General features: G+C 44.2%; 1 protein-coding gene across 1 annotated transcript in view; it reads right to left on the bottom strand.

Annotated features, from left to right (window-relative positions):
* PARP8 (poly(ADP-ribose) polymerase family member 8) overlaps positions 1-5,087 on the bottom strand; it is a 114,892-nt gene extending 109,805 nt beyond the window's left edge. Inside the window, exons 1-2 of the mRNA XM_032676037.1 lie at positions 4,669-5,087; positions 3,877-3,931 (exon numbers count right to left, since the gene is read on the bottom strand). Coding sequence (XP_032531928.1) covers positions 3,877-3,931; positions 4,669-4,759 — 146 coding nt within the window. The 5' untranslated portion in view covers positions 4,760-5,087. The remainder of the gene's footprint in view (positions 1-3,876; positions 3,932-4,668) is intronic.
* Between the last annotated feature and the right edge of the window lie 13,802 nt (positions 5,088-18,889).

Raw genomic sequence — 18,889 nt, 5'->3', positions numbered from 1 at the left:
AATAACCAGTCATTATTTTAAGCAAAAATAAACAAATACTTCAGACCTAATTTCCTTGTTTCTTCAGAACTCCCATTGCTATAATCATTGTGCTAAAGTACAGAAAGCAGAACAGAAGTCCACTGTGTGAATAGGAGATGGGAATTTTATGGACAAAATTAATCTGTGTGTTCAGGCGTTATTTAGTTTCCTAACTATATGACGCAGTTTTAGATCTGTTCTCATGCACAGCCTTATTGCCGTTGTCCTTCATTGCCAATGAGAGTTAAGAATGCATTTGAATGAAGAGGTATTTCAGGACTCATATGATATCCTTGTTTAGCCTCAGGGAAAAAAAATAAGCCGGCGGGGGTGGGGGGGTGGGGGTGTAAGAAAAACAAGAAAAAGGGGAAACATCTTTTTTTCTGGACAACCAAGCACTGCTTCTATGTAAAGCATGTCAAATGGCATACAAAGTGAAAACAACTTCAGGGCACCACGCATTTTTATTTGAAAGATAAGCAAATAAGCAGTTCTGTTCAGTCTGCACAGTTTCTGGAGGAGCAGTATTTCATAGAGGGGCAGAAAAACGGAAAAAGGAAACCAGATATTCTTTTAAAAAGGAGAACTCAATATGTTCACAATTTAAGACAAATTTTAGAACCTGCAGTAAAAAGCATTAAAAAAATCTAGCCATTGTTGAAATCATGCCAGATATAGTTAAAGAAGAAGAAATCTCGCAAAGTCACAGCACCTGACTGAACACCTCACTTTACAAGAAATCAACCCAGTTATTGCTTTCTGACAGTGAAATTAAACATTAATAGATTAGTAAACAATCTGCCGTCTATCTAGCGCCCACATTATGCACAAAGACATACTTTCACTAATAAATTGCTAACTACAACCTTCCCAAACCAGGTCACATCTCTGCAGTGTCAAACAGCTCTAATAATTGGGAAGTACGAACAAATTGCATTAAAATAAATTAAAAAAAAGGTGACGTGAAATACATTCTAAAAGAATTAAGAGAACTACTGCTATGCTGTGGGATTACAAATTAACTTCTCAGAAGCAATAATAAATGTCCCCTGGATCAGGCCTATCTATCTGGATGGATCTGCAGTGTGGTTACATACTGCCTAATATTTCAATACTACTAGTGCAGGAAGAGACTGTGCAATCAATCCAAGCAACAGGGGAAAAATCAGATAAAGTCTGAGAAGCTGGTCCCAAGTAGAAAAATCTCACACAGATAACAGTTAAAAGAAAAAAACCACAAACAAACTTTAGGTCCTCATAATAACTGAAATAATACTGGCAACACTAATTTCCATGGACTTACCCGATTTACTGAGAACCTAGATCTGAGTTTATAAATTTAGATCACTGACAAATGGACTTAATGGGTACTAGAGGCAACTATAGTACACTGAGGAAAACCCCAAGTCATGTTTAACTTGCTAGTATTGTCACTTGCTCTTATACAAGGGTTACAAAGAATCCTGCTTTTCAAACAGACTGCCTTCTTTCAAGGGCTTCTGCTCTTCCATGTAACCACTATAGTACTATAATCTTCCTTACGCACCACTTCGACTCTCTAAATCCTCCGTCTGAACATCCACTCAGCGAACATCTACCCCTTTGCCCTTTACTCCAGCACCTGTGTTGCTGAGGGTTGGAAAAACAAAGTCATTGGGATGAGTATCGCAAGTACCTGGACAAGGCCCGTTGGCTGATGAGTCCATGGCCAGGATCTAATACAGGTTTTGTCATTTAGGGACAATTCCTGAGTGCAGTAGTCAAAAAACGGTGTTCCTACTCAGGAAGTCCACAGCTGCAGCAGTGGCAGTAAGAAAAAAATCACAGCTTTTAAAGGCCAAAATAAAGGTCCTGGGATGACCTCATGCTATCCTAAACGTGACTATGGACAAATCACTGCTGTCGACCCTCTAGTGGAGACTTGCCTGAATTCTGCATACAGTGCAGTATAGCTGCTGCTCCACCAGCACCTTCTCTGAGAAGAAACTATTAACTCATCTTTGATGTAAGAAGCTGAAGTTTGGCACTGAATAGTCAAGGTTTAGGGTTTTCATTTTATGTACATCGAATTAGAGCTTACTGCTGTAAACCTGCCACTCGGTACACCACCATACACCAAGAATATTGCAAAACATCTTTCTGAATCACAATACAGATGAGCAAAGAATGCAGAGAACACAAAGCCCTTATTTCAAAGGATGCTTTTTAAATGTCCTTAAAATGTGCAAAATAAAGTCAAATTTGGGTATGCTCTAAGTAACAACACACTTTCACCTATTTCTGTAAGCATAATGATTTTTTCTCAATTGTGTTTGAATTGTCAAGGTCCTGAGACTGGTTTCCAGTCAAAACTTTCCTAAGTATATGCTGCCCTTGATTAAAATTCAAGGCTGTGGGATGGAAGGCACTCTTCCGTTTCTCATTGAACAAGTGACAACACTTTGTTTCAACATTGATAAACCAGTTTGTTTTCCATCAGTTGTGCCCTTAGGCTTTCTACTTTATTCAGCTCAGAAAATGTAAACAATAGACAGGTTTCACTTCCTGGTTTCTTGCTGTGACATTTGGTTTAGAGAACAGTCCAAAGTAACTTTCAAATTCAATCATTTTACTTTTAGGGTAAATAGTATATCTGTTAAACAGTTTTTACTGTATAATCCTTTTGAAATTGTCTTTTAAAACAACAGTAAAACAAAACATGGATTAAAATGCTAAAAGCAAGCGTACACTACAAGCAACCTAAACATACGTTAATTCTCAGCTATTGGGTGAACTTTTCAACTGAAAATGACAGAAGTTGTTCTTTCCTTTACTAGGAAGAGGGGGGATAGTGAGGTGGGAAAACATTTTTCTGAGCCATCCTGGAGCCTGGGGACCATCTGGGAGCCTGGTCCTACAGCCAGATCCCAAAGAATGCCCAGGGGCTGCACCAATAGCTGTGGGAGTGCTGCCTGCACTGACAAGTTCACTTGTAAATAAAAAAGAATACAGTACTTTAATGTGATGTACCCTGGGAAAGAAAAATAACTGACAAAGATACAAGACAAACTGAATTTAAAAAAAAAAAGGGAACCAAAAAATAAACCAAAAACTTCTTGCCAAGTCTACCTAAAAAAAAATCAACTAAAAGAGACCAATGTAGCATTTACTGTTAACACCTTATTAAATAAAAGATAACTAACCATCACAGAAAGGAAAAGGATGTGTTCAATATTTTACATATTTTTCCTTTCCTTTTGAAAATAGACAAACACAACAAATGCCAAAATATATTTTAAGAATGTGCGCCTTCACAATCTAATTTATAACCAAGAGCTTGGAAGCACTTAAAAATAGTATTTCAACTAACATTCAATAAAACATTTTTTTAGCCTTCGAAGTTAGACTGACATTTCATTTAATCCCTCAAGAATTTAATTTGGTCAAATGCAGACAGCCTTGCATCTGCCATGGGACCAAACATGGTTCTCATGCAAGAAAGTAAGGTGCTAACATGAAATTTGGCCTATTTGTTATGATAATCTTAACTTTTCCTAGTTTTTAACATGAATCAACTTTACATCATAGGCTGATGCCTTTGCTATGTTTCTGATAAGTTTACATGTGGCAGAAATCCTGTGTGTCCACACAAATTTTAAAAAAATAAATAAAAAGTGAAGCTTCACAGAAGAACAAGCCTCTGACTACTAAGATCACCTTTCTGATCACCTCTCTCCATGCTTCTTTCTCTGTTTACGTTTGTTAATCATCCTCCTTGCAAAAGATAAGGAAATAAAAAAGCCTGGCACGTTATTAAACCTTTGCACTTCACTGTCATAAGGAAATGAAGCTAGTCATTACCGCAAAGTAAAGTACCTTTTGGAGCCTCCAATGTAGGTGAAGGTAAAGGTGGAGTCTGAGTACCTGAAATCTGAAAGACAAAGAGCTGCTTTATTACAACTTGTCTTTATTTTGGCTGATGTAGCTGAGGTTTTACGGACCAGCATTCAGCTCCCGACACGGGGGTGGTTGGGGAGAGCAGGGGTGAACCAGAAGAAATGCAGCATCTCGCCCCCAGCCCCTCGCAACAAGTGCCCGGTGCTATGGCAACAGCGAGGAATTCCATTGTCACACACGGCAACAGGCAGCCGACAGCCGGGCTCCTGCGGCGGCCCATCCCGGTCGGCCCCGCACCAGCACGGCCGGGGCACCGCGGATCCCCGGAGGAGGGCGGCGGGGGCTGCTTGCACGGGAAAGGGCCCATTCCCCGCGGGCTGTGCCACCGGCCCTGGGGCCAGGAGTGGAGGCAGGCGCCGGAGAACAGCGAAAAGCCTCCGCGCCGCGCTCGGTTGCGGGCTACGCCAGGCGCCGGGAGCTCGGGCTCCCTTCCTACACCCGCCGGGTCTGCCTGTGGCCACCGCCACGCTCCCTGGCTCGGGATGCCGCCCCTACCCCGCCCGCCCCTTTCCCGGCTGGCGGCTATTCTCATCTGCCCTCACATGCCCTCGGAAGGAGGGGAGGGAGCCGGGGTCCGAGCGCGGACCCCGCAGCCGCGAGCGGCGGCGAAGGGCACGGGCACGGCGCGGCGGGAGCGCGGTGCGGGGCGGGCGGCGGCGGCGGCGCCGGGAGGCTCCGCGCCGCCAAGCTGGCGCCCGGGGAGAAACTCACCTGCAAACAGGCAGTCCTTCTCCGCCTTGCACTTTTGGATCACAACGTCAATATCCTTCTGAATCCTCTCTTGTCTTGAACACATCCCCATGAAATAAATCCCAGGGAAAAAACCAGCAGCCTTTATTTCCACCCCACCCCCCGCGCTGCCAGGTTTTTTTTGTAAGGTTCAGCCCGAAAGAAAGACCCCGGGGCTGGCGAGCAGGAGCCTCCCCGGCGGCCCAGAGGGATCCGTTAAGCCGACTCAGAGGACGTAGGTGGAAGGCGGCGGGAGCCGGTGTTCTATGCCCAGATGTGCCCGCCCAGATGTGCCGCCGCTGCCGGCGAATGGCAATTTCCTCACAATGGATCCAGCGAAGGGTGGCGGCGACGACACGGGATCCCCCCACCCCCCCACCCCCCACGCCCTCTGGGTTTTTTGGGGTTGGCTGGCTGGTTTGGTCTTTTTTTGGAAGCGAGAGGAGGGAAAAAAAAAAAAGAAAAGAAAAGAAAAAAAAAAAGGGCGGGGGGGGGCCTCGCCGACCCGCGCGCTGCCGCTCACATCCCTGCCCCTCCCGCCGGCAGCGGCGATCGCCGCGCAGCAGCAGCAGCGGCAGGAGCAGCAGCCGCACAGGCGGAGAGCCGGCGGTGGCACCCGCACCGGGTCCCCGGCGGCGCGGCGGGGCCGGCTCTAGCTGCTGCAGCAAGCCGCAGACCCTCCCCTCGCTCCCGGCCCGGCACGTACGGCCCCCGCCGGCTCCCCCGGCGGAGGCGGCGCGGGGGGAGGAAGAGGCGGATGCTCAGAGCCGTGCGGGCGGCCCGGGTGGCGGCGGCGGGCGTGATGGCCCCTGCCCCCCGGTCGGTGCTCGCCTCCCCCTGCCCGGGCCCCGGGCACAGTCTGCCGCCGCCTCCTGAGCGGTGGGGAAATGCCGATAGCGAGCGATCGGGGCGGCTCCCTGGCAGCACCGGAGAGGAAGCGGGCAGCGCCGTGTTGCGCAAGGCCGGCGGCGGCGGGGCGGGGAAGGAGGGCGGCTGCGGCCGGCGGAGCCCGTGCCCTTTTTCCCTCCGACGGGAATGCCGTCCCACGGAGCCCTGACCGGGACCGCGGGCAGGGCTGTGCGCGGCCGTGCCCCAGCAGCACAGCCTGGCAGCCCACTCTTAGGAGTGCCGTCGCCTGCCCGCATCCGCCTCCGACCTGTCCACGGGGATGCGTGCCCATGGAAACAGCAAAGGGAGGATGAACGTGTTTGGAGCCTCTCTCTGACCACCGCGGTGTTAATCGCTGTCCTCTCCCCTCACTGTCCAGCAAAGCTGTCTCTCAGACCGGAGAGCTCGAGCGGTCGGTACAGTGCCAGGCTACAGGCTTGGGGCGCTAGTGCATAAAACGGAATTACCGTAATATAACTCAGAAGGGAGCGTCAAGTCCACCAAACCGAGAATCTTTCATCGTAGTGCAATGTTTATCATTAATAAAAGCAGGTCTAAGTGCAGCAGAAACAGGCTTGATTAGAACATTGAAAGAATATTCACCAAATTCACTATTTATGTATTCCCCCAGCTCTAAACAGCTCCCATTCATTCTTGAGCTCAGTCATTCTAAAGGGTGGTTTTTTTCATTAAGCAAGTATTAGTGTATTAGTCATGTATTCTTGATTTCAAACACGGGAGACAAACACTTTATTTTATTAGTTGTTCCTAAGTGAAAATTGGCTATGGAAGTTAGGATTAAAAAATTCCATAATTTTTCCTGTCTCGATATTATGTCTGATGGAGAGAATGGGAGGGAACTTAAAAAATCCATCATGTGATATGACTTTCTGCCTCTAAGAAAATAATTTCTCTTTGAAGAGAGATTTTTAGATGAGTTTTCAGTGTGGAAACTACGCAAGATTGATTTCATGCTAGTCTGTCCTCGGATAAAACTTGCATATGGTTAGGAATAAGTTTTTTACCATAAAATTTTACACTTTTTCCCTTCTGCTTTGTTAACACGGAGCACCTGGCTACTGCTTTGCAGCAGGCGATGTCAGTTTTATATGAGCAAGTTGTAGTGGAACCCATGGCAGGAGTGTTGGAACTGGGTGATCTTTGAGGTCCCTTCCAAGCCAAACCATTCTACGGTTCTATGATTCTACTCAGCAAGATTCTTCCAAGGCAGGATACAGAACTCTCATCACTGTTATTTGATATACTGTATAATATGGTAAGACACTATAATTCTGTCAAGTGATGGTTGAAAAGTGATGCTTTTCTGGAGATTTTTTTCTAACTATTCACACTAGAATATCAGCAGCCATGTTTGCTGCCTTCCCCTTAATCATAGTTAGAAGATTTAATCAGAACTTGATTTATTCTCATGGTGTTCTGGTCCTGAACCTTGTAGAGAAAGGTCTCCGTTATCCATCCCACGTGGATCGGGAAAGGGGGAGGTTATTACAGGATAGTTATATTGACAATTCTGCTTACAGTTTATTCTGACCACACAGTTCTTCTCAGCGTCATGTCAATTAGCACAATTCTTGGCTGTTTTTTTAAGCCTCAGACTGTTTTCACTGGCTTGGTAACAGTGAATTGAAAAGTCATCCACAAAGCAAAAACACTGTCTTCAAGACAGTTAATGCAGTTGGCTTCATAGCATCAACTGAATTGAACAAGAGGTCTGAAAATACGATTGGTTATTTATTCTATTTATTGTTGTTTATTGTAAGTGGCTCTTAAATGCCTAGTTTCTTAGGAATCATTTTGGCCCTTGATTTACTTGATGACTCCAGTACAATTACAGCAGAAATTGCCAATTTCAGCAAGGAAAAGCTAGATTATATCCTGAGGTCACTCTGTTTATTTAAATACTGAAAATAAAGTGTTAGAAAAGCAAGGTGAATCCATAGAGTTGATCCCTAAATTTGTAAAGATTGACAAGCTGCTGACATCCAGGTTATTGCAAAGTGTTATTGCAAAGGCATCTGTGTGCATGCTGTAATGCCTCTACAGGGGATGTACACTATACCACCGTGTGCCAGTTTTGGCTGGGATAGAGACATATTCTCATGAAGAAACTTCCTGAAGAGTTTTACAAGTAATTTCATGAACAATAGGAAAGTTCGTCTTGGAAGTAATGGTCTTGGCTCAGGGGAACTCAGTATATGTCTTTCCCATGGCTTTTCAGTCTTGAAAATTGACTCATGTAATTTCTAGTTTTGTCTCAAGTTCAGCTCAGCTCAGTTACATTGTACTGAACTGATTATCCCAGTAAAAGTAAAAAAGAAACACAAATAACTTTTATGTTTGTGTTCGTAGGAACTTGAAAGCATTTACAGAGGTGTAAATAAGGTAAAACCAAATTAAATTCATAGAGATACATGATTATAAAGTTTATGTGAGAAGATTAGCTCAAAATGTAATGGGGAAAACTATCTAAAGAGAGAGAAACAACACAGTGCATGTGTTTCAATAATGTGTGAACAGTGACTGAGAAAGTTATTGAGGAAATGCATAGGTCAGCCAATTTCTGCTCATAAATGGATTCTGCCTCTCTTAGACTAAGCAGATTTTTTTCAATTTATGCCAGAAATAACCCCCCTTTCCATGTATTAGTAAAACTGATACAAATGTTTCAGTAAGCATCAGGACATTGTGTTCTGTCCCAAACTATGTTCTATATGAATTTTTCTAAACATGTTCCTGTGACATATAAATACATACTAGAAGTCTTAAGAAAAGAAAAAAACCCTAAACTTGCACACTTACCATTTCGTCTTGCATGCAGCAAGCTTCAACAGAAACTCTGTGACATCCAGAACAAGTGGTGGATTGATCTAGCTGTAAAAGCTCAACTATGTGCAGATATGGGTGATCACAAAGGATTCTATGAGGCCCTGAAAACAGCATACAGGCCTACATACCAGGTCCAAAGCCCTCTACTCAGCGCTGATGGTCAAACGCTTCTAACAGATAAATCCTCCATTCTGAATCGATGGTCTGAACACTTTCAGACTCTTTTCAGTACCAACCGTGTAGTCCAAGACTCAGCAATTCAGTCCATTGCACAACAACCAATGAAGTACGAATTGGATACTGCCCCCACTTTAGGAGAAACCCTCAAGGCCATGCAGCAGGTGAAAATCGGCGAGGCAGCTGGGGTTGATGGAATTCTACTCAAAGTCTGGAAACATGGGGGCCAAGCACTCCATGCTCAATTTCACGAGTTTGTGGTGCGCTGTTGGGAACTAGGCAAACTACAATCAGACCTTCGTGATGCAGTCATCATCACTTTGTATAAGAAGAAAGGAATTAAATCAGACTGCTCAAATTACCATGGTATTACTCTGCTCTCCATTGCTGGCAAAATCCTGGCAAGAATACCCGCTATAGCAGAAGGAATTCTACCTGAAAGCCAATGTGCTTTCAGAGCCAACAGGAGTACTACAGACATGGTGTTTGTTCCAAGACAACTGCAAGAGAAGTGTAGGGAACAGAACAAAGGTCTCTATGTAACCCTTGTTGACCTCACCAAGGCTTTGGATACTGTGAGCAGAAAAGGTCTATGGCAGATTTTGGAACGTTTAGGTTGTCCCTCCAAGTTCCTTCAAATGATCATCTCACTCCATGAGGATCAGCATGGCCAAGTCAGATATGGCAATGCACTTTCTGAGCCCTTTCTAATAAAGAATGGTGTGAAACAAGGCTGTGTTCTCGCTCCAACCCTACTCAGTCTTTTTCAGCATGATACTCCAAAGGGCCACTGCAGACCTCGATGATCAGGACAGTATCTACATTTGATATCGTACTGATGGAAGCCTATTCAACCTAAGGTGACTGAAGGCCCACACTAAGATCTTAAACCATCTTGTCCGGGAGATGCTTTATGCTGATGACGCCGCCCTTGTTGCCCACACAGAAGCAGCCCTGCAGCGTTTAACATCCTGCTTCGCAGACGCTGCTGAGCTTTTTTGGGCTGGAAGTCAGCTTAAAGAAGACAAAAGTTCTCTATCAACCTGCACCTCAGGAAGTCTTCCATCATCCCCATATCACCATTGGCCAATCAGTGCTCAAATCAGTCCAGAAGTTTAATTACCTTGGTAGCCTCATCTCCTCGGATGGTGAGATTGATGGAGAGATAGACAACAGGTTAGCAAAGGCATATAGTGCTTTCGGAAAGCTTCATAAAAGAGTCTGGCGAAATAAACACCTGAAGAAAAGTACAAAGATCAGTGTTTACAGAGCCATAGTGCTGTCTGCTCTCTTATATGGATCTGAATCATGGGTCATCTACCGCCACCACCTGCGTCTCCTAGAACGCTTCCATCAGCGCTGTCTCCGCACAATCCTAAACATCCACTGGTCAGATTATGTGACCAATACATCCGTTCTAGAACAAGCAGCAGTCACAAATATTGAGGCCATGCTGCTGAGAACACAGCTGCGCTGGGCAGGGCACGTCTCAAGGATGAAGGACCACTGCCTCCCTAAGATCTTGCTTTATAGTGAACTTGCCACCAGCTGCCGCAAGAGAGGAGCCCCAAAGACAAGATACAGGGACTCCCTGAAACAACATCTCAGCCTTGGCCATACTGATCAACATAACTGGTCTACTCTGGCCTCAAATCGGGAGTCCTGGAGACACACCATCTATAACACTGCTGATGCCTTTGAGAATGCACGCAGGATCACCCTTGAGGAGAAAAAACAACACAGAAAGAATCGTGTCTTGCAGAATATACCACCTAAGGAGTCTTTCTGCTGTGCCTTTTGCAGTCGGACATATCTATCTCATATTGGCCTCATAAGCCACCAGCATGCTTGTAAAAAATGTGGATAGAGCCTTTCCCAAATCTTCGTTTGTGAAGCCTAGCCATGTGATGACTGACAGAACTTAGGGCAATGCTATATGGCATCTGTCCAATATTTCTAATGCAGGAGAGCATTAAAAAGGGCAGAGGTTAGGAAAATAATCCAAAACACTCTAAACCACAAAATGGTAATCAGCACTACAAATCAGTAACAAAATCATGTCTCCACTTTTTTATGCCCCAGATGACCCTCTAGTACAAAACAAAGTAAACCTCTACTTTTTGTCCAAGATCCAGGACTATTCCAGCCATCAGTACAATGTAACTCACTGATGGCTGTAGACAGTGAGCTCTGGGAGGCAAATCAATAGAATTCTACTCTTAAGCCATAAAACACAATGCTAGCCTTCCAGTAAGCTTCTTTAAAATGACACAATAATTTCTAAAGTAAGTTGTCCATGAGTCAGCTGTGTGTCCTTATGGCCAAGAAGGCCAGTGGTATCCTGGGGTGCCAACAGCTCGAGGGTGGTGATCCTGCCTCTCCGTTCAGCCCTAGTGAGGCCACATCTGGAATGCTGTGTCTAGTTCTGGGCTTCTCAGTTTAAGAGAGACATGGAGCTCCTGAAGTGGGTCCAGCAGAGGGCAACAAAGATGATTAAGGGCCTAGAGCATCTCTCTTACAAGAAAAGGCTGAGAGAGCTGGGCCTGTTCAGCATCAAGAAAGACAACTGAGAGGGGACCTCATCAATGTCTATTAATATATGAAGGGAGGCTGTCAGAGGATGGACCAGCTGACCCACCATGGTCCCTTCCAACCTGACCAATTCTGTGACTCTGTGATTAGTCTGAAAACATAGGCACTAAGGTGCGAGAGATGTTCTTACTAAGAGAGAAGTGACACAAGGCATAAAAACATCTTTGGTATAATTTTCACTAGATATTTATTATTAGCAGTTGCATTCTAATATTCTGATGCAATAGTCAAGTAAATACTCTGTGTTTCTGGTTAATTTTCTTTAAGACTGAGTTTTAGACAGATACCAAGTCAGCTGTGGTCTATGCCATTACAGTTGTCCATCCAAGGAGTCATTGCCACTCTTTGTATCCCCAATCCTTAGTGACACATTGACTTCTTTGGGTTATCACTCTAAGTCTGTGATTCTGACTTGGCTTAAAATACACTAATAGTGAACCTGTCATGATTTCAGACTGAATTTCACTATGAGTAGAACAACCTTACCGATTTTTGGACTGAGTCAGCACTGTTCCATTGATAAAAATCCTTTGTTTTTTTAAAAAAGAATGACAGTTAAAATGGAGTTAATAACATGACTTAAAATACTGTTTAATTCTTCATAAAAACTTTAAATATTTTCATGTAATTAAAACAGAAGTTATGTCTTAGATTACAAATGAAACAATAGGTTCAACTATCACCTCTCCAATCCTCCTGAAGTTTTTAAAAATTACTGAATTATTTTAAGTTGTCTCATCTAGCCTAGGGGCTTCACATTACATAATTTCTTTCCTTGAATAACAATGGAGGGGGGGAAAGAAGCACTGAAGTGATAAAGGACCAAGCCTTATTTTTTCCAATTCAGTGTTGAAATTTCAAAAGCAACTGCATTTTTTTAATTAAAAAATTATATGTATTAAACAGCAGCAATACTCACTTCAAACAAAACATAAGCATGTACAGGTGCTACACAACTGATGTGTGGATTGCTGTGACAAGTGATCTCTAACTTTCCATTAAAGACTGAGTGCTTATCCTTCCAGGTGTCACTGAGGTCCACAGTAACTCAGCCTACGGCTGCTGGAATGATAAATGCTCCTAGCAATGTTCAGTAGGGCATGCAATCAGTCACAAATGACACCACAGTGCATTGTAACTCTTAGCATTACGCTTTGTAATGATGGTTTTAACTTGTTTTTCCTCCTTCACTAATATCTCAGCTTTCAGCCTCTGCTTGTTTGTCTTATTTCTCCTTTTTCTTTTCCTCACTAAGTCTTACACCACTGAGACGCATCTCATTATTCCATCTTTTCAACTCTTCTGTGCATCCCATCCAGTTCCCCTCTTACACCTCACTCTTCGTGTCTCACTTCATAAGCAGCTCAAGTTAGTAGGGCTAAAATGGAACTTTCTCTATAGAAACTGGAGTTTTAAGAGAGGCAAGCAGGAATATTTCTAAACATTATATCCACAACTTTCTGATGTCAGTCACAAAGAAGTCCATAAGGGGAACTGTATAGTTCCTGCCAGCTCCTGAATTGAGTTGCCGCTTTCCTGCATCCTTGCTATTTCCACAAATCAAGGGCATTTCTGGCTGCACAGTGGCAGTGCTCAGTAAGGCAAGTAATGGTGCCTCACTCTCGATTACTCTGCAGCCCTGTAGCCAGCATACTGCTCTAGAAGTTGACATCATCATGGCTGGGCTTCGCGAACAAAGATTTGGGAAGGGCTCTACCCACATTTGTTGCAAGCGTGTTGGTGGCTAAAAAAGCCCATACGAGACAGGCATGTCCGGTTGCAAAAGGCACAGCAGAAAGACTCTTTAGATGGCATATTCTGCAAGGCACGATTCTTTCTGCGTTGTTTTTTCTCCTCAAGGGTGATCCTGTGTGCGTTCTCAAAGGCATCAGCAGTGTTATAGATGGTGTGTCTCCAGGACTCCCAATGTGAGGCCAGAGTAGACCAGTTATAACGATCAATATAGCCAAGGTTGAGATGTTGTTTAAGGAAGTCCTTGTATCTTGTCTTCGGGGCTCCTCTCTTGCGGCAGCCGGTGGCAAGTTCACTATAAAGCAAGATCTTAGGGAGGCGGTGGTCCTTCATCCTTGAGACGTGCCCTGCCCAACGCAGCTGTGTTCTTAGCAACACGGCTTCAATATTTGTGACTGCTGCTTGTTCTAGAACAGATGTATTGGTCACATAATCTGACCAGTGGATGTTTAGGATTGTGCGGAGACAGCATTGATGGAAGCGTTCTAGGAGACGCAGGTGGTGGCGGTAGATGAGCCATGATTCAGATCTGTACAAGAGAGTAGACAGCTGTGAGTGCATAATAGACTTTGTTAGGCAGTAAATTGAGCTTACTGCCTCCAAAACTGCCTGTTATCAGTTACACCCTAAGGCCAAGCAGTGATCAGTGCTGAAGATCCACCCTCTTTCCTGAGCATAACAATGCCTTCCCAGTCAGGCTCAGACACCTGTCTCCAGGGGTGCAGATAAGCAGGTAAACCTAGGAGAGAGGCAGAATTTCATCTCCATTCCTTACTTGGCCATGGGCTATTTTAAATAACCTTCCTAAGAGCTTTACTGCTCTCATTCACTGTGCAGGGAACCTGGATGGTTTTGCTATGCTCTCGGCATAGCTGCATTTCTTGCCCTGCAGTGGCATGTAAGCATTGCTCCTAGTTCACACTTGGCCCTAGAAGATAACGTTTAGAAGTGTCATTAACCACAGCTGAACTTATTACATGGCAAATTTCTCAATTTCTGAGCAAATACATGGTTTAAAAGCCTCTAAAAAACCCTACTCTGTTCCCTACATCTAGATTGGAATTTCTTAATAACAGATAATCGTGACAGAAAGTACTCAATCTATAAAATACTTCCCTTGCTAAAAATAATTCACTTAGTCAATTTTCTGCATTAGTAAATATGATTCACCATGTCACCATCTGTTACCAGGTACCAATGCTTTCCTGCTGTAATAACCTCATTGCAGCAAACTTGTGCTTGATCTTAACTAAGAATTTGTAACCCTAAATTAAAAGGAATTGTCAAGTACTCACAGTTTAGCTGAATTGATAGGGTGGGAAGATTCAGCATCTTGCAAGGTTAACCCTTAGAAACTGAGGACTAATCCCATCATTAGACCATGTCACATCTATACTGCAGTCTGTGGGGTACTGTTTTGATCTCTGACCAAACTCTAAATGAGAGCCTGAAAAAGAGGGAAGATTAGCATACACAGAGTTTTGTGCTGCTGTAACTGTACTTTTTCCTGTACACAAGCAAAGTCATATAGTGTTTGCTCAGCTACTGCTGCACAACCATGCTTAACTTCACATACATAATTAGATTTGGGTGCCTGCATTTGTTCCCTTTAGAAGGCTGGAACCATGAGTTAATGCAATATTCAGTCAGTCGTCTTAAACCAAGGCACTCTTTAATCTTAAAGAACTAAGAATAAAAGAAAGTGACATTTACAATAATTAATAAGCATATGCAGCTGTCTCATCTAACTCTTACCAAAAGCATCCCCAGCTTGTATACAACAGCCTAACTTTCAGATTCCATATGGATGTCTTCCTTAGTCACTTTCCTACAGTCTCCTGTCCAGTGCCCCTATGGCTGAGAAAGGGGTTTTATCTTTTTAACTGTTTACAGGCCATCTTTGATGGTTGTTTCTCATCTGATAAAACAGTTGTGTAATCTGTCAGGAGCCAGAGTGGGATTTTTTCCTTTATAAAGAATAGCTAAGACATTGTATTTAACATTAAAATCATACAAGGGAGTGCACTGTGTGGGGATTTGCTTAATTCTGTAGCTGCTATGAAACACAGCCAAATGTGTACAGTATTCATATCTTTTAGTAGTTATCCAGATAATTTGTTTGCAAGCCATGTTCATGATTGCCACAAGTCAACCCATTCCCTGAATTCCCTGTTATCTTAACTCTGAAGCACAGCGTGAGCCAACAGTATCCAGAATGCAGAAGTCACTCTTAAGATAAACAGCACCATAATCTAAACTAGTAAAAATGTTCAGTCTCTGCTAATTGTTCCAACAGACTGGAACAACTAAAAAATCTTAGGCAAAAGTCTGTGGAGTAATAGATCCAAACCAGTGAACAATTTGGAGAAAGAAATCCATTCCCTTCCATACATTTCTGCACTTTGTAGAAAATCATGGTTACCACATGCATATGTCTTTCCTTTCAGAACCATGTGCTAACTTCAGACAGCTTTTCAGTAGATGATCAGCTTCAGATGTGCAGTTGTGAGACTCCTGGTTGTCTACAAGATAGCAAATGGATGAAACAGAAGAACTGGCAATGAAAGAAAACCTGAGAGCCCTCCAGAACACATCTATCAAATTCAAAAGAAAGTGTGCAATATTTAAAACAAAAAGATCTCCCTCAAGCAAATGTACAAGGTGGCAAGGGAAAGGGAAAAAGGGGAGAAAAAAGTAGAGGAATTAACAAGCAATTTCAGAAATAACTGGGAGAAAAGGAGTGAGATGGTTTTTAATATTTAATCTTTAATTTTAATATTTAATTTTAATATTTGAGGAAATATTTAAGTAATTGATCTTTTTTTAAAGGAGATGTGCTCTAGTTAGAACAGCTGGGACCAGTTCATCACTGTATGGGTGTAACCCAGAACTGTGTATTCTATAGCCTTCCATGCCATTTCCCAGCAACTGTTGTCAATAGACTATTTACAACTTCTGCCCAGAGCATCCTGACTCCTCAGGCTATAAACTAGGTGTTAAGAGGCCTGCAAGATAGGAGGGTGGCCCCCTGTCCTCACACTCTTTTGTGGAACTCCCCGCCCTGAGGGAAGTACTGAGCATTCCTGCCTGAACTGGAGAATATATAATCTTGGATTCTTGGAGCTTTTGGAACCACTCGTGGGATCCAGAGGGAGACTGCACATCACCACTCTCAACCAGACTGCAGACAACCACTCTCAACTGGGCTGCAACCACCACTCTTGACCAGACTGCAGCAGCACTCTCACCAACAGGTTTTTTCCCTCTCCTTTTACTTTGGACTCAGGGGGGCCAAAGAACACCACTCTGTTCATGCCCCAGGGTGCTGGGTTATACATTTGGGCTTTGTGGGTTAAAACCAATTGTTTGTCTGTATAATCGTACTTACTGTATTATTTTATTAAATTGTTATTCTGACTTATAATCTCTCTTTTGAGTTGAGTTCATTTCCCCTGCTGGTTTACCTTTAAACCAGCACATTTTTGGTGCCCAGCGTGAGGCAGAGAGAGAAGTCAGAATCACAATTTCATTTTAAGCATTTGTCTATTTGGATACAGAAACTCCCTGATCACCATGTTGTTTGATGCATTCACGTGGATGTTGTATCTGAGCCTGTTCATATTTCCACAGATGGGGAACTATTTGCCTGTTTTGATGCTCTCTTTTAAGACCAGGGAGAGGGATCCAAATTGCTTTATTAGTATACTATGTTTATGTCATCATAACATCAGAAGCAATGAGTTTCATTGTAAATGTGTATTCAGTCTTGTTTGCCTGCCCTGGTTTGGGTTGCTACCTCTGGAGCCTCATTAAAAATTGCACCCAGCCCTTTGGGGGAACAGGAGGGAATGGTTGTTTCCAGCCTTTCACCTCTTTCTTCCCCTTCAGACCTGCTACAACAGTCTTTGAAAATATTTGATGTTAAAGACAGCATAATGTTATTGTTAGTGTTGCTTTGTCTGCTCTGTACTGTCTACACCATGTTTAGGGTCAGAACAGGGCCTTCTAGGGAGGTTGTTTGGACGCCTGCTCTGGGAGTGGATAATGTTGAGTGGCACGGTGTAGTGGTTTGGACTTTATTTTCCCCCAGAGGATAAGAAAAGTGGTAGACCCCAAGGGGTGGAAACCCCTGGAAGTTTTGAAACTCTGTCCAATGAGCACTCCTGCAAAAATGTAAACATACCACAACCAAACGGAAGAGAAGAGTTGTAGTTTTTAGGTTAGAAGAAGCAACCATGTTGTGAAAGCCACGAGGAGAGGGCAGGAGCCCTCTGGGGGGGCCTCTGCCCCCCCCCCCAGCCCCAGCTGGTTGGGGGCTACAGGGACGTGGAAGAGTGTTAAGCTGGACTATGTATCTGTAGCTATGAACTGGGGAATGGTTCTTCAATGTGAGCAGAGACAGCAGCAGCAGACCAGCACTGACCGGAGGAAAAGCGGCGGCACAGAGCCAAAAGATAAGAGAGCAGCAAAACAACCATGCAGCAAAGCAGGCAGAACTTCTGCAAACCTGAGAGAGAAAGAACGGCAGCAGAGAACAGAACTAAGTTTCTACAGAGAGAAAGCTTGGGGGTAAGAACTGTAAAACTCCCCTAAACTTCCTTAGAGATCCCTCCAAAAATGGAGGGAGGTGGACTCTTACTGATTAGAAGTCCTAAATGGGTAAAGGAGCTAAGAAGCTCAGTCGTCCTGAGAGCTCAGCCAGGACGGTGTGTGGAGGTTGACCTTGAGGCCCTCCCTTGCTGCAAGCTACAAAGAAGCTCACAGCCATCTTTGAGGCAGGGCACAGGAGCTCTGCAAGGGGCTGAGTCCCCCGAAGATAAGGACTGTCGCAAAGACCCCCTGTGCTTCGTGATATGACGTGGTGATAGCGCCCTTGTCCTGGGAAACGCAGCCCACGGAAGACCCCTCGTTGGAGAGACCAGTGGCCGAGGGGGATACCCCCTCGTGTGTGCTGGCAGAGATCCAGCTATCAGCTACTGCAAGAAACAGAAGAGAGAGAGAACCTGCTGCCTTAGAAGATGCTGCTGCTTAGTGACTGCTACTCTGAAGAAGCTGCTGCCCTGAGAGACTGGAAGGGATCTGTCCTTCTTTCCCTCCTGGACTTTTATTTGGAGGGGAGAAGAGATCTGATCCATTGTAAATACTATATGTCATAGTAGAGATAGCTAAGGTTGTATATAATGTATTGTAGTATTTATTTGTACAGTCATTGTAATATATTCCCTTTCCCCATTCTGAGTCTGGTTGTGTTTTGTCTGGAAAAACCCATCTCACATTAAACTGAGATGTGGGAGGGGGAATAGAGGTAGAGAATTGGATTTTGGGCTATCTCAAACCATGACACACGGGAAGTGGGAGGATATCAGCCAGTATTTGGAGAAGTTTTCTCCTCCAATGATTTGGAAATTCTCCCCTGAACAACTGCAGGATCCTGTTAGCATGATAAGACTGGTGAAGGAAAAATGCTCTGGTAGCTCCAGAGATGGCCAGCTCAGAGCAACCTGCTGGGCTCTGCCCACTGCCTACTGGACACTACTTGACATGGTACAGCACTGTCAGGGGGAGGAGAGAAGGAGCAAATCCACAGGCACCACGTCCACCCACCCACGTCCACCATCTCCACAGCTGAGTCAGAGGGAGAAAGAAATAAACCAACCGGCACCATGTCCACACAAATCATCGAGGAGCCAGAAGAACAACCGAAACCAATAGCAGGCACCCCTGTCCAGAAAAGGAAATCAAAGACTAAATCAGTCCGTATAGCAAATGATGATGAAGAGGCAGGACCTTCACATCCACCGGAGGAGACAGAGCCAGAAATAATCACTCGGTCCCTATCCCTGGGTGAGCTACGTGAGCTCCGGAGAGAGTTCACACGACAGGCGAATGAGACCATTCTGACCTGGCTGCTCCGAATCTGGGATGCCGCAGCTAACGATACAATCCT

Source organism: Chiroxiphia lanceolata, chromosome Z, assembly GCF_009829145.1.
Source record: "Chiroxiphia lanceolata isolate bChiLan1 chromosome Z, bChiLan1.pri, whole genome shotgun sequence".
NCBI lineage: Eukaryota > Metazoa > Chordata > Aves > Passeriformes > Pipridae > Chiroxiphia > Chiroxiphia lanceolata.
The sequence above is the reverse complement of the archived record's forward strand: the minus strand, read 5'-3'. Positions and strand labels throughout refer to the sequence as shown.